Genomic DNA, 23,982 nt, shown 5'->3' with positions numbered 1-23,982 from the left:
GGGACAGGGACTACGTCCAACTTAATTATCTGGTATCTACCCTTGTGCTTAGTACTGAATTGGCACCCAGTAAGCACTTAACAAATACCGCTATTATTATGATAATGACGACGATGAAGTCACAGAATTCGGGAGAACAGACTGTGTGTGGCCCTCTAAATCCTCCCACTTGTAGCAGTAAGGCGCTTTTCTACATCGGACCTTGAAGTGGAGCAAAACGGCTGCTACTTCTCTCATTCGGGAGATTTCAGACCTCCTTTGAGCGTTGGTAAACTCCTGAATCAGCTGGCATTCTAAATCATGGTATTTACCTGCAAAAACACCAAAAAGGGATGAGCTTTGAACGAAGAACCCGCCCTTGGAAACTGAATAATCAATATTGAGTGCCTACTGAGTGTAGCAGAAGGACTATAACCAGTATGTCTCTACAAAATGGGGATGGGAGAGGAAGAGGAGAAGCAGCGTCGCGTGGCCAGAGGATGAGCCTGGGAGCCATAAAGTCATGGGTTCTAATCTGGGCTCTGCCACTTTTTCTGTTTGATGGCATTTATTAAGCGCTTCCTACATGCAAAGCACTGTTCTAAGCGTTGTCTGCCGTGTGACCTTGGGTGAGTCAACTTCCCCGGGCCTCGGTTACCTCCTCTGTAAAATGTGACCGTGAGCCCCAGGTGGGACAGGGACTGTGGCCAACCTGATTTGCTTGTATCCACCCCAGCGCTTAGTACAGTGCCTAGCACACAGTAAGCACTTAAATACTATTATTATTATTATTATTAAAGACCCACTTACTTGCTATTTTGGATTTCACATCTGAAAATCTGAAAAGCAAAAAGACGGTTAAAACTTGCTATTTTGGATTTCACATCTGAAAATCTGAAAAGCAAAAAGACCGGTTAAAAAGAAATGGTACAAATTTGCATCACTAAATTACTACATCTTGAGAGTGAAATGCTTGGGAATTTTAAGAATTATGAAGAGACTACTCTGAGATTTTTTTTTTCCTACTTGAACAATTAAAGACTCATTAACAAATCATTTTTCAGCCCTGGATAGCTGAAATACACAGACAGGACAAAGACCTCAGCTTGGATGATCCTTTCAAACCTCCTCCCCAGCAAACATTTTCCCGAAGCGGCAAACACACAGAAACAATGACCCCTCTGACTTTCAGCTGACTTGATTGATTCTGAGTCCTTGCCGGGGAAGATGCCAAATTAGGAGCTGGATAATTCACAAACTGCTGAACCAGCCCCCATCAACCACATAAATCCTTTGGATGAATCATTTGAGGATTTTTTTTTTTTTAAAAGCAAACTTTTAATGGTCACAGATCACAAAAAAAATCTAAGTCTTTCAATCAGCAAAGCAGCTATTTTGAGTGTATATCTTACATGAGAAGCAGCATGGCTTAGAGGAAAGAGCCAGAGGACGTGGGTTCTAATCCCAGCTCCGCCGTTTGTCTGCTGTGTGACCTTGGGCGAGTCACTTAATGTCTCTGTGACTCAGTTCCCTCATCGGTAAAATGGGGATTAAAGACTGTGAGCCCCACGTGGGACAACCTGATTGCCTTGTATCTATCCCAGCTCTTGGAACGGTGCTTGGCCCTTATCAAGCGCTTAACAAATACCCTCATTATTATTTTAACAAATAAACTTACCTATCGAAAGGTAACTCCTGTGCAATCAGGTGCAACTTTTGAATAATGTCGGCGGCTTCCTTTATCTGTTGAAAGAACGAAAACAGAGTCTTACCCTTCACAAAAGAATCATCCATATAAATTACTAGTCCTCACCCTATTTTCAGTATTTTTCAAACCAAAACAGCGATTGCTTCATGACTCCAGGCATACTTAAAAAAATAAAAATAAAGTAAAATCGAAAGAAACAGCGTGGCTCAGTGGAAAGAGCCCGGGCTTGGGAGCCAGAGGTCGTGGGTTCTAATCTCGGCTCCGCCACTTGTCAGCTGTGTGACTTTGGGCAAGTCACTTCACTTCTCTGGGCCTCAGTTACCTCATCTGTAAAATGGGGATTAAGACTGTGAGCCCCCCGTGGAACAACCTGATCACCTTGTAACCTCCCCAGCGCTTAGAAGAGTGCTTTGCACATTGTAAGCGCTTAACAAATGCCATTATTATTATTATTATCTTCCACCAATGGACACTACTTGAAGACAGAGACCGCTGATAAGACTCTCTTCTACAGGAGGCAATCCTGGGAATTATAGACCATGGAGTCTCTTGTCCGTCCATGGAAAATGATACATCTTACAACCAAGTATATGATCGAGTGGTACTTAATCTGTTGAGGGAAAAGGCAAAGGTTTCTGTAAGGATATCTCAGACCTCACTGACCTGTTTCAGTTTATTAGGTCAAGTAGCTTCTGGGTATAGAGTCAGACTATATACATTTTTGACAAGGTTCCACAACAGAGCTTTTTGTTTAAAAAAAAATCTATCCTGGGATTGGAGAAAATAACGTTTTAAGGATAAAACCACTTGCTAAAATAATAATAATCATAATAATGATAGCATTTGTTAAGTGCTTACTATGTGCAGAGCATTGTTCTAAGCGCTGGGGGGGACACACACAAGATGATCACGTGGGGGATACAAGGTGATCAAGTTGTCCCATGTGGGGCTCACAGTCTTAATCCCCATTTTACAGATGAAGGAACTGAGGCTCAGAGAAGTTAAGTGACTTGCCTAAGGTACAAAGCAGACACGTGGCGGAGTTGGGATTCGAACACATGACCTCGGACTCCAAAGCCCGGGCTCTTTCCACTGAGCCACGCTGCTTCAGGTAAGAGAAGGGATAAAAAGAAAGACAGTTTTAGGAACGGAGAAGTGTATACAGAGAGGTTCTCCAGGGAACGGGGCTAGGATCACTTTTAACCTTTTTATAAATGAAGATGGTAGAAACTGCCAGTTATCAATTGACATTTTCGGCCCCACATCACCATCTAAGCACTCAGTCAACTGTAGTCAACCCACTCCAATCCCACCACACTTACAGATACATTTTTTGTTTAATTTTTGCCTCCCTGCTAAACTGCAAACTCCTTGAGGGCATGAATCCTGTTTTTACCACCTCTGTTTTACTGTACTTTCCCACAGTAAGCGCTCAATACCTAAACACACCCACAGAGACCTACTTATATTTCAAATCACCCCATAATATGGAAAGGATGGAAAGGAAGCCCCTGAGCGGCGAGGAACTGTGCGATGCTCAAGTTTTTCTAGGTCTCTGCCCAATGCTGTGAAGAGAAAACTCTCAGGAAAAAGTACATCCGAAAATCAATCAATCAATCGTATTTATTGAGCGCTTACTGTGTGCAAAGCACTGTACTAAGCGCTTGGGTAGTACAAGCTGGCAACACAGAGAGACGGTCCCTACCCAACAGAAAAGTAAAGCCACGTTGAGCATCCGTTGCTCTTTACGAGCAGTTGGTTTGGTCTCTCGGGGGCCTCTACCTTCTTCTCATAATAATAATAATTGTGGTATTTGTTATGTACTTACTATGTGCACTCTACAAAGTGCTCAGGGGTGGGGGGAGAATACAAGCAAATCAGGTTGGACACAGTCCCTATCCCACAAGGGGCTCATTAGACTTCATTCCCATTTTACAGATGAGGTAACCGAGGCACAGAAGTGAAGTGCGCTGCCCAACGTCACACAGCAGACAAGTGGCAGAGCTGGGATTAGAACCCATGACCTCCTCTGATGCCCAAGATAATAACAATAATGGCATTTATTAAGTGCTTACTATGTGCACAATTCTAAGCTCTGGAGAGGTTACAAGGTGATCAGGTTGTCTCACAGGGGGCTCACAGTCTTTATCCCCATTTTACAGATGATCCACTAGGCCATTCTTACGATGGACAATAAATGGAGTCACTGTAATGGCCTGGCTAGCCCTCATCGGATGTTCAGTGCCCCACCAAAGAAACTGATCTGGAAGGGAATAGATTATCCTAGAGAACGTGGAGAGAATCATTCCCCCCGCCCATTTCTTCCAGTAATATATTCTCCCCCTTGGGCGATTCTGATTTCAGAGCTTAACATTTACCATAGTAGAAGCATGAGAGAAGCATTAATGCCCGTATAGAAACACATCTTTCCGGTCAGATCCCAGAGGAGGCAGAACGTTTCTACATCCCTTCAATCTCAGATGCAATCAGGGAAAAAGGGTGGTGGGGTTTACCAGGTTTTTCCAAGGTAATCCCTAAAATGCATTCCTCTACTTGAAAAAGTTTAGGTTTGAATGGGGAATGGATTCAGTAACCAGGTCTGACAGAATAAATGGACAGTTTCATGACTACCGACTGCCACACTGTACTCTCCCAAGTGTCTAGTACAGTGCAATGCACACAGTAAGTACTCAATAAATACAACAGATCAGATGAGACTACACAACCATAGGTCTTTAGACTTCATATATTTTGGATTTCCTTAGAGTTCGAAAGAAAGCTGATATACCTTCTTTTCCAGACTATTAAACAATGCATGTCATAGACTCATAAAATAAGACGAAGTATAACATGCTGTGAAAAGGGCTACTAAAAGTTCCGATATTTTGTTTCTTTCTAACTCTCGACGTGGGCTGTAATTTTTTAGAACTCAAGTGAGAAAGAGACAGAGACAGAGACACAAACACACACACTCTTGGTGTGTCTCTTTGGTCTGAACTATGCATCCCTTTCAACTTTTCAAATATATACCTCATAATTCATTCTTTCAATTGTATTTATTGAGCGCTTACTGTGTGCAGAGCACTGTACTAAGCACTTGGGAGGTACAAGTCGGCAACATATAGAGACGGTCCCTACCCAACAATGGGCAACATATAATCATAATCAAAAGACAAACCCACCCACCTATCCCTCTTTAAAAAACAAGCAAATAAACAAACCAAATTCCATCAAAAATAAATTCTCTGGCATGAAATGGTACTGTACCCTTCAATTTTGGGGCTCCCCAGAAAGAAACGGTTTTATGGGAAGAAAATGCACATGCCTTTGAAAATGACTCTCAGCATTTCAAAATAGCTCACGTACTTTCCTAAATGAAAAACGTCAGTGTCGCCGCGATAAGAGGAACCGTGAATTCCGACGCTTTATCGGCAATCTACGGGCCAGTGCGGTTCATTTACATTTCGGGACAAGGCAACTTTCAACCGGTCGGTCAGTTAGTGACTAGCTGGCACGAAGTTAGAGCATGGAGAGGCAGGGCAGCAGCTTGCAATTAGGGCAGTGCTTTGAACTGCCTTCACCGGGCTGACAGCTCTTTACCTTTTCAGAGTTTGTAAAAACATCAGACTTCAACTCTCCCTCCAGAAACTCATTAAAGTACTTCATCAGCTTCTGCGCTTCCACAGCCCGTTGGCGGGGCGTGTTGACCCCCTCCAGCTGGTCACCAAGGTGACAGACCTTAGTTGCCACGTAGCTGATATGCTCATCTAGTTCTTGGAAGTGCTGGAAGGCAACCTGCAAAAGACAAAAGGCACCAGCGTAACACGGGCGACGGGGCTGCGCTGTCAAACCAATGCCAAGCGGAGCCCCCTGACCCCCGCTTGCCATTTTTGATGACCAAAGCGAATGGGGCGAGAGCCGTCAAGAATGTGGAGATTAATCCGGGAGCTGCTTGGACGGCGCTTGCAAACCACCTGAGTTTGGGGGGAAGGAGGACTGTCTCCTGGCTACTGAGCGGATCCCCGTATGGCTCCGATTCGCGGGCTCCGCTTAGAGAATTAGCACGGCTCCTGTTCTATGTCTGGGGAATCTTTCTCGGAAAACACAAAACACGCCGATATCAGGTCAGATCGGTAATAATAATAATCATGATGGCATTTATTAAGCACTTACTATGTACAAAGCACTGTTCTAATCAATCGTATTGAGCGCTTACTGTGTGCAGAGCACTGTACTAAGCGCTTGGGAAGTGCAAGTTGGCAACATAGAGGGACGGTCCCTACCCAACAGTGGGCTCACAGTCTAGAAGGGGGAGACAGAGAACAAAACAAAACATATTAACAAAATAAAATAGAACAGATATGTACAAGTAAAATAAATGTATAGAGTAATAAATAGGCTGGGGAGGTTACAACGTGATCAGGTTGTTCCACGGGGGGCTCACAGTCTTGATCCCCATTTTACAGATGAGGTCACTGAGGCCCAGAGAAGTGAAGTGACTTGCCCAAAGTCACACAGCTGACAATTGGCAGAGCCGGGATTTGAACCCATGACCTCTGACTCCAAAGCCGGTGCTCTTTTCCACTGAGCCACGCTGCTTCTCTAATAGTCCACCCAGCCCCCTGTTCTGTCCCCATCAGTGGCAACAAAAAGGTTGCTCGGATGAACAGGCACCATCTAATACGCCCAACTTTTTCCCCCTAAATGCCCAGTGCTTCATCTTGGATCTTTCTTCTCTGTAACTTTCTAATTCTTCAGAGGCTTTCTAACTTTCGTGATTTTTCCTTCCACATTCCTGATTTTTTTCCCGCTACTTTCATTCATTCACTCATTCATTGAATCGCATTTATTGAGCGCTTACTGTGTGCAGAGCACTGTACTAAGCACTTGGGAAGCACAAGTTGGCAACATATAGAGACGGTCCCTACCCAACAGTGGGCTCACAGTCTAGAAGGGGGAGACGGACAACAAAGCAAAACATATTAACAAAATAAAATACATAGAACAGCAAATATGTACAAGGAAAACAAATAGAATAGTAAATCTGTACAAAAATATATACAGGTGCTGTGGGGAGGGGAAGGAGGTAGGGCAGGGAGGAGGGGGAGAGGAAGGAGGGGGCTCAGTCTGGGAAGGCTTCACTTCTCTGTGCCTCAGTTACCTCATCTGTAAAATGGGGATTAAGGCTGTGAGCCCCATGTGGGACAACCTGATCACCTTGTAACCTCAACAGCGCTTAGAACAGTGTTTTGCACATAGTAAGCACTTAAAAAATGCCATTATTATTATTATTTTTTTTTTTACTATGCATTTCAAACCGACTCTGGTTCACTTAACACCAACTCACCTGAAACATCACAGCGGTCTATCTAAAAATAAACTAGCGTGATGCAATTCAGTGTGTCAAAGTACCCAAAACAATAATCCCCATCCATAAAGAGCACCAAATTCGAACAGGTGGAATTATAATCTCTTCGGGATCGCCGGCTCTGAGCACGGCGACTAGCTGAGATAAGGTTCCCAAGGAGTGAGATCGGTTGACCGGGCAGGGGCTGACCATTTCCCACCCACTGAAGATGAGAAGAAATCTGTGCGTTGCTGGGGAAAGAAGAGACTCCAGGGAGAGGAGCGGCTGAGAAGGGGAGCGCTCTGATGCAACAGAAAAGAAAGGATAATGTTGACAGACTGTTGGGAGGAGGACAAGGAGATGAGAGAGAAAAGGAAACGAGAATGGTCAAACTCAAAAAACACCACGGACAAACAGGGAGGGATCAAAACTTCACCACTGGCTCCCTAGAAGGCTGAAAGGGAGTTGGGAAATCACAGAGGGAAAACAAGACCGGGTGGGAGGGAAGAGTACGCAAACTCCCAGAGGACAAATAAAAGAAAAGCAAAATAATGTGAGTACAAAGGGCCTGCCTGGCCTAACAATCTTAGTGCCACTATTTTGAGATCCCTTAAATGTCCTTGCCGTCTTGGTGGAGGAGAGGGTGATGAGATGGGGGAGTGGGGAAAAACGCAAGACTACTGACAAGAGAGAGAGAGCAAGGCCGAAGTCAAATGATAGCAACAATTAACCAACTTGAAGAATACTAGCAAAAACTAATCACTATAGGAGTGACAACAAGCAGTGCTCAAAAAGAAAACAGGAAAGTGATAGAGGAACCAGAAGGGAACTAAAGCATGTATCACCTGTGGGAAGGAAAGATATTTCAGCTAGCTTGCAACAACAATAGTGGTATTTGTTCAATGATTACTCTGTCCCTCCGGACTGTGAGTTCGTTGTGAGCAGGAAACGTGTCTACCGACTCAGTTATACTGCACTCTCCCAATCACTTAGTACAGTGCTCTGAATGCAGTAAGCACTCAGTAAGTACGACTGAATGATCGTCAAACCCCAGGGTCGATATAGCACTCAATAAGTACGAATGAATGATCGTCAAACCCCGGGGTAGATAAAGCACTCAATAAGTACGACTAAATGATCGTCAAACCCCAGGGTCGATATAGGATAATAATAGCAGACACATCCCGTCTCACATGGGGCTCATGGCCTAAGGGGGAAAGAGAACGGGCATTTAATTCCCTTTTTACAGATGAGGAAAGTGAGGCACAGAGAAATTAAGTGACTTGCCCAAAGTCACAGAGCTGGCAAAGGGCAAAACCCGGATTAGAATTCAGGTCTCCTAATCACAGTTCTGTGCTCCATCGCAAAGAAACATACCACGCCAGTGATTGCCAGTGCCAATGGAAAGAAAGTTGTGGCTCGGAGAAGAGGCGAAATCAAAACAAAAAACCAGAAAAGGCAGCTTCTAGCCACCCACACCAAGCAGGGCTAGTTAATGGCTTTGGAGACAGCCACCTTTAATTTTGACAGTGAGTCCACTGGATCGGTGTGGAGGAATAATGGAGAAATGCAGCTTATGAGTTTAAAAATAAGCTAAACAGTCCCTTTGGGAAGACCCAAGATAATGCTGGCGTGTTATCAGAATTATCTTTCCCTTTTGGCAACCATTTAACCACAGATTTTCCACAGATTTTCCCCCTCCGGCTGCTGCTGTTGTTCTTACCTGATTGCTTTTCTGCAGCTCTTGTACTTTCTTGGCAAATTCCTTGGCTTCTTTCTGACACTGCTGCTCTAGTTTCTCAACCCTTCTCTGAATCCTTTCGTCCATAATCTGGAGTTCTTGGATATGATTTACAAACTCTTCCAGTAGTCTGATGAAAGAACAGAATTAGTGTATGGCCTTGGGACTGTCTAAACACTCCGAACCTATTCCCAAGCCCCCACCTATGAATTCCAGGAGATAGAAATAAGCTTTACCCCTTACTAGCCCCAACAAAAATTTATCTTGGGGAACTATGTTCTCAAGTGTTCAAATATTCCAACCACCCCATGTCTTCATTTTGGCCTTTTCCAGACCATGAGGTTTTAAACGAAATCGGGGAACTCTTGGAAATACTTAAAACAGATTTTCCAAGGTGCTGCCATTTCGGAGGAGAGGCATAACCGGACCAGACCGTGGGGACGATGCCTCCCGGATGGATGAGTTAGATTCTCGGCCTCACTCAACTCGAACGCCGCTGACAAGATCCGAAGGTTTCCAGTCAGGGATCATCACCATCAATCGTATTTATTGAGCGCTTACTATGTGCAGAGCACTGTACTAAGCGCAGGGATGAAAAGACTCGAAATGCGGCTTGTTGGCCTCAGAGCTCCCCTCGCTAAACTCCCCACTGCTTTTCACCCCAGCACTCCCCATGAAAAACTGCCACCTTTGCTTAGACTGGCAATAAAAGTCAGCAGCGTGGCTCAGTGGAAAGAGCCCGGGCTTTGCAGTCAGAGGTCATGGGTTCAAATCCCGGCTCCGCCACTTAGCTGTGTGACTTTGGGCAAGTCACTTCACTTCTCTGTGCCTCAGTTCCCTCATCTGTAAAATGGGGATTAAGACCGTGAGCCCCACGTGAGACAATCTGTTCACCCTGTAACCTCCCCAGCGCTTAGAACAGTGCTTCGCACATAGTAAGCGCTTAATAAATGCTATTAAAAAAAAATTGTCAAAATCCTTCCCAGAAGGCCCTGCTTTGCTAAGAGTCACCACCACCGGCTCTTTTCAAGGGAAATTTCAATTTCTGAAATTTCTGAACGTCAGATTTCTGAAAGCCGCTTCTGATTTCCTTCAAGCTTTTGGGGACGAGTTCCGAGACGCTGTTTCGGCGGGGAGCCGGAAGACCGTGAATTTTCATTTCACCTTTTGGGATCAAAAGCTTCGGCTCCTCCTCTGGAGCCTCCTCCGGGGGTTCTCCATACCAGGCGCTCGATGTACTCATCTGCCACGAACGGCTCCTAATTCACAAAATAAATATGCTTTTACACCAGTCCACAGGAGATTATTTAATGTTACTGCTTACACATGTTTCAGAGTTCTGTGGAGGGAAAGGTCAGATCCTATGTGGACGTTGATCAGGCAGTGACAAGTATGCTTTAGGATTAAATTGTTTTAATATATAGTTTAGGAGAGCTAGGGCATTCACTCTGTTTACATGTGGAGTCCCCGGTAGTAACGGCAGTATTCCTGCCTTCTTGAAGAGGGGAGGGGAATACTCAAGAAACAGAAGCTGTTAAAAGAAAACCCTTACGTGTGACATCCAGGATTGAACTGTGTCTTTTCACAGTTGTCAACAGTTTGGAAAAGACAGTTCCCCCGCTACAAATCCCTACTGGCAATTCCAGTGGCATCTGCCTACTCCTGACGCTTAATTTCAGCATTATATTAAAATGACGATGAGTGAAACTCAGTTTGCTCGCGGTGAGTTAATGGCGGACGACTGCATTTCAGTTTCGTCTACATGAAGATTTGGCCGGGTCTATTCCGAAGAAAAATGGGATAGTCGGTGGGTCAAAAGACGTGTTCCTACAGGTCCAAAAATAGATTGTGTGAATGCAAAATTGAGGCAGGCTGCATTTAGCAAGCTTCCCTGTCTGCATCACAATCCTTCTCTTTGCCGCTCTAAGCGCTGATTGCACTTTAGGAACTCTTTGGTCATCATCATCATCATCAATTGTATTTATTGAGCGCTTACTGTGTGCAGAGCACTGCACTAAGCGCTTGGGAAGTACAAGTTGGCAACATATAGAGACAGTCCCTACCCAACAGTGGGCTCACAGTCTAAAAGGGGGAGAGGCAACGTGGCCTAATGGAAAGAGCATGGGCCTGGGAGGAGGAAGCACCTGGCTTCTAATCCTGCCTCCGCCACTTGTCCGCTGTGTGACACTGGGCAAGACGCTTAGCTTCTTGGGCCTCATCTGTGAAACGGGGACGTACAAATCCCATGAAAAAATAAAATCAATGAGTGGTATTTACTGAGCGCTTACTGCGTGCAGTGCCCTGTACTGAGTGCTTGGGAAAGTTCACTAAAATAGAGTTGGTAGATGTGATCCCTGCCCACAAAGAACCTGGAGTCTACTGGGGAAGACGGGCACTAAAATATATTACAGATAGGGGAAAGAATCACCCATGATACTGCCTCACTTCAGATTAGATCTTAGAGAAGCAGCATGGCCTAGTGGATAGAGCACAAGCTTGGGAGTCAGACGGTCATGGGTTCTAATCCTGACTCCGCCACTTATCTGCTGTCTGGGCAAGTCACTTCACTTCTCTGTGCCTTGGTTACCTCATCTGTAAAATGGGGAGTGAGGCTGTGAGCGCCACGTGGGACAGGGACTGTATGCTACCCAACTCGCTTGTATCCACCCTAATGCTTAGTATTGGCACGGTAAGCACTTAACATATACCATAATTATTATTATCATCAATCCGAACTCTGAACTCCACTGTTTGATCCCTGAACTCCCTTATCCAAATTCAGGTCCGGATGGATGGATGAATGAATGACTGAACGAATGAATCAATGGATGGATGAATGACTGACTTGACTGACAACAAATGAACGGATGGATGAATGACTGAACGGGTAGATGGATGAATGACTGACAGACCGGATGGATGGATGAATGACTGAATGAATAGATGGATGGATGGATTACTGAACGAACGAATGAATGAATGGAAGGATGGATGAATGACTGACTTGACTGACAACGAACAGATGGCTGAAGGAATGACTGACAATGAACGAACGGATGGATGAATGACTGAACGGATAGATGGATGAATGACTGACAGACCGGATGGATGGATGACTGAAGGATGGATGGATGAATGAATGACTCAACGAATGAATGGATGGATGGATGAATGAATGAACGAATGAATGAATGGATGTATGGATGAATGACTGACTTGACTGACAACAAACAGATGGCTGAATGAATGACTGACAACGAACGAACGGACAGATGAATAACTGAACGCATAGATGGATGAATGAATGACAGACCCGACGGATGAATGAATGACTGAATGAACGAATGGATGGATGGGTGGATGGATGGATGAATGAATGAATGAATGAATGAACAGATGGATTATTATTATTATCAATCCAAACTCCTCACTCCACTGTTTGATCCCTGGACTCCCTGCTCCAAATTCAGGTCTGGGAGGGGATACGATGTGCAAAGATGCTGCTGACTCTTACGTTTTATTTTTTAAGAAAGGACATTTTTCATTTTTGTCCTGTGGGGCGAGGGGCTCTATTTACTCAAATAAAAAGGCTTTGAACTTCAAGCAAAACCTAAAAAAGCATACTTCAAGTGGAGGATGCGACTTTATGCATCTTCAGGGAAAACAGTGGGTCCAAAATTTAGATGATTAGACTGAGAAACTGGATAGTACGGTTTTGAAATTTAGTCGGAATAAAACGTTAAATGTTCCGAGTTGTTTTCATCAAAATTTTCCCCTGAAAGCTAGAAATACAAAAATCTGCTCTTCTACGAGGGCGTGAAAATGGACTTACTAGTGAAACTAAAACATTCTTGATAACACCGTAACCCCTTATTTCCCCTAGGATGTATTTCCCAGCTCGGACCAGGAAGCTGTCACAAGAGCAGGAGGAAATTCCCTAAACGTAGAGCCTCCGGCTGCGACAAAAAAAAGGGAGCGAATGACTGAGGCGGTTTTTAAGTCCCTGCTCTGATTACAAACCGAAGGCAAAGCCAGTTTAGTTAAACCGATATCCATTCGGCCCCAGCTCGGTGCTTGACTCGGGCACTCGTTGGAGCTGTGAGATGATTACAGCGCTCAGTACAGTGCTCTGCACACAGTGAGCACTCAATAAATACGTCTGATTGATGGAGTTATATTCATCTGAGGGTGGCAAAAAGTAGAGAGAAAACAATGCCTACGGGTCTCTCACTTGGGAGGATTGAGACATATGATATCCAGCTGGAGGTTATGAAGTTATCCCTAAACCATGAAATTCAATCTGAAAAGTAATCCCCCTTCTAGACTGTAAACTCCTTGTGGGCAGGGAACATGTCTACAACTCTGCCATATTGTGCTCTCCCAAATGCTACGGAGTGTTCTGCACACGCAGCGTGGCTCAGTGGAAAGACCCCGGGCTTTGGAGTCAGAGGTCATGGGTTCGAATCCCGGCTCTGCCCCATGTCTGCTGCGTGACCTTGGGCAAGTCACTTCACTTCTCTGAGCCTCAGTTACCTCATCTGTAAAATGGGGATTACGACTGTGATCCCCCCCCCGAGGGACAACCCGATCACCTTGTAACCTTCCCAGCGCTTAGAACAGTGCTTTGCACATAGTAAGCGCTTAACAGATGCCATAATCATCAACATCACACAGTAATCATGCAATAAATACCATCGGTTGATGATAACCAGAATTTTAAAGATGCTTTAAGTCTGGATCATGAACTCAGTTAAAGTGAGGAGAGGTCCAGAACTCAAAAGCCATGGGGCAACACCTACACAATGCAGCCTCGACATCCCCCCAAAACTGCCTTTAATCCTCCTAGGGGAGACTAATGGTCCATTATTCAATCAGAGATCGCTGTTGTGTGTCCTTTGTATATAACTGTGGTAATATGGTCTAATCACAACTGATTGAGCTCACCTAGTCACTCTCCCAATTAAAGAGAGCTTTGGACCCTATAACCCCTCATCTATTAACAATCTTTGTTTTCCCTCTTTGCTTTTTAACTTATTCCCCTCATTTGGTACTTTCCTGTCCACCATTCTTCCTTCCACCTTCCCCCCACCCCGGCCTCTCCCAACCCTCCACCGGACCACAATAATTTGAGTATCTGCCTAAATATCAGCATGAAATGTACTTGATAATAATAATAATAATAATAATGTTGGCATTTGTTAAGCGCTTACTATGTGCAAAGCACTGTTCTAAGCGCTGGGGGGGGGTACAAAGTGATCAGGTTGTCCCACGTGGGGCTCACAGTCTTAATCTCCATTTTACAGACGAGGTAACTGAGGCTCAGAGAAGTTAAGTGACTTGCCCAAGGTCACACAGCAGACATGTGGCGGAGCCGGATTCGAACCCATGACCTCTGACTCCAAAGCCCGTGCTCTTTCCACTGAGCCACGCTGCTTCTACCTTACCTTTTACCTTTTACCTTACCTTTGATCTTACCTTTTAACTTTGAGGACAAACTTGTTACTTTGTTACGCCTCGGATACTGTTTTCAACTGTGGTTTACTGACCTATCTTGTGGAAAGCACGGCATTAGATGCTTAGGGAACATTCACAGCGTGGCTCAGTGGAAAGAGCCCGGGCTTGGGAGTTAGAGGTCATGGGTTCTAATCGCGGCTCCCCCACATGTCTGCTGTGTGACTTTGGGCAAGTCAGTTAACTTCTCTAAGCCTCAGTTACCTCATCTGTAAAATGGGGATTAAGACTGTGAGCCCCATGTGGGACAACGTGATCACCTTGTATCCTCCCCAGCGCTTAGAACAGTCTTCGCCCACAGTAAGTGCTTAACAAATGCCATCATTATTATTATTATTACTATTCACAGGCAGTATAATACATTCCTGTTCTTGAGGAGCAGAGAAGGGGGAAGCAACCATTTGTAACCCTTTCAATACGCTTACACCAACTGAGCAATATAACAGTATGTTACACCAGAATACAAGTTTCCTACCCCTTCCTACTCTTTGGCTCAGTGGAAAGAGCCCGGGCTTTGGAGTCAGAGGTCATGGGTTCAAATCCCGACTCCGCCAACTGTCAGCTGTGTGACTTTGGGCAAGTCATTTCACTTCTCTGTGCCTCAGTTCCCTCATCTGTCAAATGGGGATTAAAACCGTGAGCCCCCCGTGGAACAACCTGATCACCCTGTAACCTCCCCAGTGCTTAGAACAGTGCTTTGCACATAGTAAGCGTTTAACACATGCCATCATCATTATTACTATTATTACATCCCTCACACCTGTTGCATTAAACCCTACCTAAACACTTAACATTTCCAATTCCCTCCTAACGCTTGGAGAAACACCTGTATATTTTTACACTCTACTGCTTCCTCCTCCATGCAATTTATTTTAAACATGGGTGACCTGCTCCTGCCGTTAAAGGACTCGCTGTTGGGTAGGGACCATCTCTATATGTTGCCAACTTGTATTTACCAAGCGCTTAGTACAGTGCTCTGCACACAGTAAGTGCTCAATAAATATGATTGAATGAATGAATGACCCCAGCCCCAACTCCCCCAGAAGACAGGCCCGCCCCCTCCCCCTCCTTCATTCATTCACTCAATCATATTTATTAAGTTCTTACTGTGTGCATAGCATTACACTGAGCACTTGGGAAAGTACAATACAGCAGCATGGCATAGTGGCTAGAGCCCAGAACTGGGAGTCGGAAGGAAGGTCATGGGTTCTAATCCCGGCTCCGCCACTTGTCTGCAGCGGGATCTTGGGCGAGTCACTTCAGCGGGCCTCAGTTCCCTCCTCTGGAGAATGGGGATTAAGACTGTGAGCCTCACATGGGCCTCATGTGGGACAGGGACTGTGTCCAAACCGATCTGCTTGCAGTCACCCCAGTGCTTGGCACATAGTGTCCGCTGTGTTGGAAAGTACAGTGCTCTGCACACAGTAAGCGCTCAATAAATACGACTGAATGAATGAATGCCGTGGGACCCTGGCCTCGTCACTTCTCATCATTTGCCTCAACTGGAAAATGGGGATTGAAACTGTGAGCCCTATGTGGGACTGGGATTGCGTCCAAACCGATCTGCTTGCAGTCACCCCAGTGCTTGGTACCTAGTAAGCGCTTCACAAATACCACAGTTATTATTATTATTATTGTTAGAGTGACAATCCCCTCCCCTTCCTCCTCCTCTTGGGGATTCCCCTCCCCGCCCCACAGCACTTATCTATATATCTATAATTCTATTTATTTATACTGATGCCTGTTTCCTTGTTTTGATGTCTGTCTCCCCCTTCTAGAGTGTGAGCCCGCTGTGGGCAGGGACTGTCTCTATTGCTGAACTGTACATTCCAAGTGCTTAGTCCAGTGCTCTGCACACAGTAAGCACCCAATAACTATGACTGAATTAATAATAAATAATAATAATGGCATCTATTAAGCGCTTACTATGTGCAAAGCACTGTTCTAAGCGCTGGGGAGGTTACAAGGTGATCAGTTTGTCCCTCGGAGGGCTCACAGTCTTAATCCCCATTTTACAGATGAGGTAACTGAGGCACAGAGAAGTTAAGTGACTTGCCCAAAATCACACAGTTGACAGTTGGCGGAGCAGGGGTTTGAACCCATGACCTTTGACTCCAAAGCCCGGGCTGTTTCCACTGAGCCACGCTGCTTCTCTGAATGAATGAATGTAAGCCCTTTGTGGGCAGGAACTGTTTCCCTTTATTGCTGAACAGTACATTCCAAACGCTTAGTACAGTACTCCGCACATAGTAAGCGATCAATAAATACAACTGAATGAATGAATTACTGTAAGCCCGTTGTGAGCAGGAACTCTGTCTCTATTGCTGAACTGTGCTTTCCAAGCGCTTAGTACAGTACTCCGCACATAGTAAGTGCTCAGTAAATACCACTGAATGAATGTAAGCCCGTTGTGGGCAGGGCCTGTCTCTTGCTGAACTGTACTTTCCAAGCACTTAGTACAGTACTCTGCACACAGTATGCACTCAATAAGCATGACTGACTGAATGAATGAATGTAAGCCCACTGTGGGCAGGGACTCTCTCTATTGCTGAAATGTACTTTCCAAGCAATTAGTACAGTGCTCTGCACGCAGTACACGCTCCATAAATACCACTGAATGACTGACTGACTGAACGGATGGATGAATGAATGAATGATGGACCAGATGGATGGATGAATGACTGACTGACTGACAAGATTAATTAATTAATTCATTCACTGAACTGCATTTACTGAGCGCTAACAGTATGCAGTGCACAGTACTAAGCACTTGGGAAGTACAAGTTGGCAACAGATACAGACGGTCCCTACCCCACAATGGGGATGGATGGATGGATGAATGAATGAATGAATGACTGAACGAACAAATGGATGGATAACTGACTGAACGGACAGGATGGATGAATAATGGACAGGATGGATGGATGGATGAACGAATGAATGACTGACTGAACGGATGGATGAATGACTGACAGACCGGATGGATGGATGAATGACTGATGGACGGACCAGATGGATGGATAACTGACTAATGGACTGGATGGATGGATGAATGACTGACTGAACGAACGAATGAATGGATGGATGGATGGATGAATGACAGACTGGATGGACTGATGAATGAATGACTGAATGAGCAAATGGATGGATGAATGAATGACTGAACAGATGGATGAATGATTGATGGATGGATGAATGAATGAACAAACGAACGAATGGATGGATAACTGACTGACTGCACGGATTGATGGATGAATGACTGAATGAATGGATGAACGAATGACTGAACGGATGCTGAATAATGAATGACAGACCGGATGGATGGACGAATGAATGACTGATAGAAAGACTGGATGGATGAACGAATGACTGAACAAATGAACGAATGGATGGACTGACTGACTGAACGGATGAATGAATGAATGACGGATCAGATGGATGAATGACTGACTTGATTGACAACGAACGGATGGCTGAATGAATGACTGACAATCAATCAATCGTATTTATTGAGCGCTTACTATGTGCAGAGCACTGTACTAAGCGCTTGGGAAGTACAAATTGGCATCACATAGAGACAGTCCCTACCCAACAGTGGGCTCACAATCTAAAAGGGGGAGACAGAGAACAGAACCAAACATACAACAAAATAAAATAAGTAGGATAGAAGTGTACAAGTAAAATAAATAAATAAATAAATAAATAGAGTAATAAATATGTACAACCATATATACATATATACAGGTGCTGTGGGGAAGGGAAGGAGGTAAGACGGGGGGAGGGAGAGGGGGACGAGGGGGAGAGGAAAGAAGGGGCTCAGTCTGGGAAGGCCTCCTGGAGGAGGTGAGCTCTCAGCAGGGCCTTGAAGGGAGGAAGAGAGCTAGCGCGGCGGATGGGCAGAGGGAGGGCATTCCAGGCCCGGGGGATGACGTGGGCCGGGGGTCGATGGCGGGACAGGCGAGAGCGAGGTACAGTGAGGAGATTAGTGGTGGAGGAGCGGAGGGTGCGGGCTGGGCAGTAGAAGGAGAGAAGGGAGGTGAGGTAGGAGGGGGCCAGGGGATGGACAGCCTTGAAGCCCAGGGTGAGGAGTTTCTGCTTGATGCGCAGATTGATCGGTAGCCATTGGAGGTTTTTGAGGAGGGGAGTAATATGTCCAGAGCGTTTCTGGACAAAGATAATCCGGGCAGCAGCATGAAGTATGGATTGAAGTAGAGAGAGACACGAGGATGGGAGATCAGAGAGAAGGCTAGTGCAGTAGTCCAGACGGGATAGGATGAGAGCTTGAATTAGCAGGGTAGCGGTTTGGATGGAGAGGAAAGGGCGGATCTTGGCAATGTTGCGGAGCTGAGACCGGCAGGTTTTGGTGACGGCTTGGATGTGAGGGGTGAATGAGAGAGCGGAGTCGAGGATGACACCAAGGTTGCGGGCTTGTGAGACGGGAAGGATGGTAGTGCCGTCAACAGAGATGGGAAAGTCAGGGAGAGGACAAGGTTTGGGAGGGAAGACAAGGAGCTCAGTCTTCGACATGTTGAGCTTTAGGTGGCGGGCGGACATCCAGATGGAGATGTCCTGAAGGCAGGAGGAGATGCGAGCCTGGAGGGAGGGGGAGAGAGCAGGGGCAGAGATGGAGATCTGGGTGTCATCAGCGTAGAGGTGATAGTTGAAGCCGTGGGAGCGAATGAGGTCACCAAGGGAGTGAGTGTAGATTGAGAACAGAAGGGGACCAAGCACTGAACCTTGGGGAACCCCCACAGTAAGAGGATGGGAGGGGGAGGAGGAGCCTGCAAAAGAGACTGAGAAAGAACGACCGGAGAGATAAGAGGAGAACCAGGAGAGGACGGAGTCTGTGAAGCCAAGGTCAGATAACGTGTTGAGGAGAAGGGGGTGGTCCACAGTGTCGAAGGCAGCTGAGAGGTCGAGGAGGATTAGGACAGAGTAGGAGCCGTTGGATTTGGCAAGCAGGAGGTCATTGGTGACCTTTGAGAGCGCAGTTTCCGTGGAATGAAGGGGACGGAAGCCAGACTGGAGGGGGTCGAGGAGAGAGTTGTTGTTGAGAAATTCTAGGCAGCGCGTGTAGACAACTCGTTCAAGGAGTTTGGAAAGGAATGGTAGGAGGGAACGAACGGATGGATGAATGAATGACTGAGCGGATGGATGGAAGAATGACAGACCGGATGGATGGATGGATGGATGGCTGAATGACTGACAGATGGACCGGATGGATGGATGGATGAATGAATGAATGACTGAACGAACAGGTGAATGGATGGATGACTGACTTGATTGACAACGAACGGATGGCTGAATGAATGACTGACAATGAACGAACGGATGGATGAATGACTGACAGAACGAACAGACGGATGAATGAATGAATGAATGGATGGACGAATGAATGAATTAATGAACAGATGGATGGATGGATGAGTGACTGACTGAACGGATGAATGAATAAATGACGGACCGGATGGGCCGATGAATGACTAACTTAACTGACAACGGATGGCTGAATGACTGATTGACAACGAACGAACGGATGGATGAATGACTGACAGGACGAACGGACGGACAGATGAATGACTGAATGAATGGATGGACGAATGAATGAGTGAACAGATGGATGGATGGATGAATGACTGACTGAACGAATGAATGAATGACAGGCCGGATGGGCGGATGAATAACTTGACTGACAATGGATAGCTGAATGACTGACAACGGACGAACGGATGGATGAATGACTGACTGAACGGACGGATGAATGAATGAATGGACGGCTGAATGAATGACTGACAGACCGGATGGATGAATGACTGAATGAACGAATGGATGGATGAATGACTGACGGACGGACCGGATGGATGGCTGAATAATAATAATAATAATGTTGGCATTTGTTAAGCGCTATGTGCAAAGCACTGTTCTAAGCGCTGGGGGGGGGGATACAAAGTGATCAGGTTGTCCCATGTGGGGTTCACAGTCTTAATCCCCATTTTACAGATGAGGTAACTGAGGCTCAGAGAAGTTAAGTGACTTGCCCAAGGTCATACAGCAGACATGTGGTGGAGTCGGGATTCAAACCCATGACCCCTGACTCCAAAGCCCGGGCTCTTTCCATTGGGCCACGCTGCTTCTCAGCGTGTTAAGCACTTCCTAGGTGCCAAGCACCTAGCTAAAGTGAATGAATAACTTGACTGACAACGAACGGATGGCTGAATGAATGACGACGAACTAACGGCTGAATGAATGACTGACAGACCGGATGGGTGAATGGATCATCACCATCATCAATCGTATTTATTGAGCGCTTACTATGTGCAGAGCACTGTACTAAGTGCTTGGGAAGTACAAGTTGGCAACATATAGAGACGGTCCCTACCCAACAGTGGGCTCACAGTCTATAAGGGGGAGACAAAACCAAACATACTAACAAAATAAAATAAATAGAATAGATATGTACAAGTAAAATAGAGTAATAAATATGTACAAACATATATACGTATATACAGGTGCTGTGGGGAAGGGAAGGAGGTAAGATGGGGGGATGGAGAGGGGGACGAGGGGGAGAGGAAGGAAGGGGCTCAGTCTGGGAAGGCCTCCTGGAGGAGGTGAGCTCTCAGCAGGGCCTTGAAGGGAGGAAGAGAGCGAGCTTGGCGGATGGGCTGAGGGATTGGGGGCATTCCAGGCCCGGGGGAGGACGGGGGCCGGGGGTCGATGGCGGCACAGGCGAGACGGATGACTGACGGACCGGATGGATGAATGAATGACTGGCTTGACTGACAACGAACGGCTGAATGAATGACAGACAATGAACGAACGGATGAATGAATGACTGAACGAACGGCTGAATGAACGACTGACGGACCGGATGAGTGGATGAATGACTGACTGACTTGACTGACAACGAACGGGTGGCTGGCTGAATGACAACGAACTAACGGATGAATAAGTGAATGACTGAACGGACGGATGAATGAATGACTGAACGGACGGCTGAATGAATGACTGACGGACTGGATGGATGGATGAGTGAATGACTGACTTGACTGACAACGGGTGGCTGAATGAATGACTGACAATGAACGAACGGATGAATGAATGACTGAACGGACGGCTGAATGAATGACTGCCAGACCGGATGGGTGAATGAACGACTGACGGACCGGATGAGTGGATGAATGAATGACTGACTTGACTGACAACGAACGGGTGGCTGGCTGAATGACAACGAACTAACGGATGGATGAATGAATGACTGAACGGACGGCTGAATGAATGACTGAACGGAGGGCTGAATGAATGACTGACGGACTGGATGGATGGATGAGTGAATGACTGACTTGACTGACAACGAACGGCTGAATGAATGACAGACAATGAACGAACGGATGAATGAATGACTGAACGGACGGCTGAATGAATGACTGCCAGACCGGATGGGTGAATGAACGACTGACGGACCGGATGAGTGGATGAATGAATGACTGACTTGACTGACAACGAACGGGTGGCTGGCTGAATGACAACGAACTAACGGATGGATGAATGAATGACTGAACGGACGGATGAATGAATGACTGAACGGACGGCTGAATGAATGACTGACGGACTGGATGGATGGATGAGTGAATGACTGACTTGACTGACAACGGGTGGCTGAATGAATGACTGACAATGAACGAACGGCTGAATGAATGACTGAACGGACGGCTGAATGAATGACTGCCAGACCGGATGGGTGAATGAACGACTGAGGGACCGGATGAATGGATGAATGAATGACTGACTTGACTGACAACGAACGGGTGGCTGGCTGAATGACAACGAACTAACGGATGGATGAATGAATGACTGAACGGACGGATGAATGAATGACTGAACGGACGGCTGAATGAATGACTGACGGACTGGATGGATGGATGAGTGAATGACTGACTTGACTGACAACGGGTGGCTGAATGAATGACAGACAATGAACGAACGGATGAATGAATGACTGAACGGACGGCTGAATGAATGACTGCCAGACCGGATGGGTGAATGAACGACTGACGGACCGGATGAGTGGATGAATGAATGACTGACTTGACTGACAACGAACGGGTGGCTGGCTGAACGACAACGAACTAACGGATGGATGAATGAATGACTGAACGGACGGATGAATGAATGACTGAACGGACGGCTGAATGAATGACTGACGGACTGGATGGATGGATGAGTGAATGACTGACTTGACTGACAACGGGTGGCTGAATGAATGACAGACAATGAACGAACGGATGAATGAATGACTGAACGGACGGCTGAATGAATGACTGCCAGACCGGATGGGTGAATGAACGACTGACGGACCGGATGAGTGGATGAATGAATGACTGACTTGACTGACAACGAACGGGTGGCTGGCTGAATGACAACGAACTAACGGATGGATGAATGAATGACTGAACGGACGGATGAATGAATGACTGAACGGACGGCTGAATGAATGACTGACGGACTGGATGGATGGATGAGTGAATGACTGACTTGACTGACAACGAACGGCTGAATGAATGACAGACAATGAACGAACGGATGAATGAATGACTGAACGGACGGCTGAATGAATGACTGACAGACCGGATGGGTGAATGAACGACTGAGGGACCGGATGAATGGATGAATGAATGACTGACTTGACTGACAACGAACGGGTGGCTGGCTGAATGACAACGAACTAACGGATGGATGAATGAATGACTGAACGGACGGATGAATGAATGACTGAACGGACGGCTGAATGAATGACTGACGGACTGGATGGATGGATGAGTGAATGACTGACTTGACTGACAACGAACGGCTGAATGAATGACAGACAATGAACGAATGGATGAATGAATGACTGAACGGACGGCTGAATGAATGACTGACAGACCGGATGGGTGAATGAACGACTGACGGACCGGATGAATGAATGACTGACTTGACTGACAACGAACGGGTGGCTGGCTGAATGACAACGAACTAACGGATGGATGAATGAATGACTGAACGGACGGATGAATGAATGACTGAACGGACGGCTGAGTGAATGACTGACTTGACTGACAACGGGTGGCTGAATGAATGACAGACAATGAACGAACGGATGAATGAATGACTGAACGGACGGCTGAATGAACGACTGTCAGACCGGATGGGTGAATGAACGACTGACGGACCGGATGAATGAATGACTGACTTGACTGACAACGAACGGGTGGCTGGCTGAATGACGACGAACTAACGGATGGATGAATGAATGACTGAACGGACGGCTGAATGAATGACTGACGGACTGGATGGATGGATGAGTGAATGACTGACTTGACTGACAACGGGTGGCTGAATGAATGACTGACAATGAACGAACGGATGGATGAATGACTGACTGACTGGAAGGATGACTGACCCACCTCGAAGAGCTCGGCGGTGGCAGCCATTCCCCAGGCCCTCCTTCTTCACCGTGGCCTCCGCCCTCCTCCTCCTCCTCCTCCTGCGGCCGGCGCGGCCATGAAGCGGATGGGGCGGCCGGTCGGCCCTCACAGGATCCGAGGCGCCGCCGACGCCATCGTCGTCTCCTCACACACCGGAAGTGGGACGACGTCGGGGCGACGTGACGACGCGCATGCGCACAGCGGCGGGAGGGGCACGCACCGCCCTCCGCCC

The 23,982-nt window shown here is 46.4% G+C and overlaps 1 protein-coding gene across 2 annotated transcripts in view; it reads right to left on the bottom strand.

Moving 5' to 3' along the window:
- The window catches only part of EXOC5 (exocyst complex component 5), a 41,344-nt gene extending 17,444 nt beyond the window's left edge, over nt 1-23,900 (bottom strand). The window contains exons 1-7 of one of the 2 annotated variants that reach the window (XM_038756282.1): nt 23,730-23,900; nt 9,940-10,034; nt 8,758-8,905; nt 5,288-5,482; nt 1,658-1,722; nt 845-873; nt 202-311 (exon numbers count right to left, since the gene is read on the bottom strand). In XM_038756282.1, coding sequence (XP_038612210.1) covers nt 202-311; nt 845-873; nt 1,658-1,722; nt 5,288-5,482; nt 8,758-8,905; nt 9,940-10,034; nt 23,730-23,756 — 669 coding nt within the window. In that variant the 5' untranslated portion in view covers nt 23,757-23,900. Of the gene's footprint in view, nt 1-201; nt 312-789; nt 819-844; nt 874-1,657; nt 1,723-5,287; nt 5,483-8,757; nt 8,906-9,939; nt 10,035-23,729 lie in introns of both variants that reach the window. The other variant, XM_038756283.1, reaches the window with a different exon arrangement.
- Between the last annotated feature and the right edge of the window lie 82 nt (nt 23,901-23,982).

Source organism: Tachyglossus aculeatus, chromosome 14 (genome assembly GCF_015852505.1).
Source record: "Tachyglossus aculeatus isolate mTacAcu1 chromosome 14, mTacAcu1.pri, whole genome shotgun sequence".
Lineage (NCBI taxonomy): Eukaryota > Metazoa > Chordata > Mammalia > Monotremata > Tachyglossidae > Tachyglossus > Tachyglossus aculeatus.
This window is presented reverse-complemented; position numbering and strand designations above follow the sequence as displayed.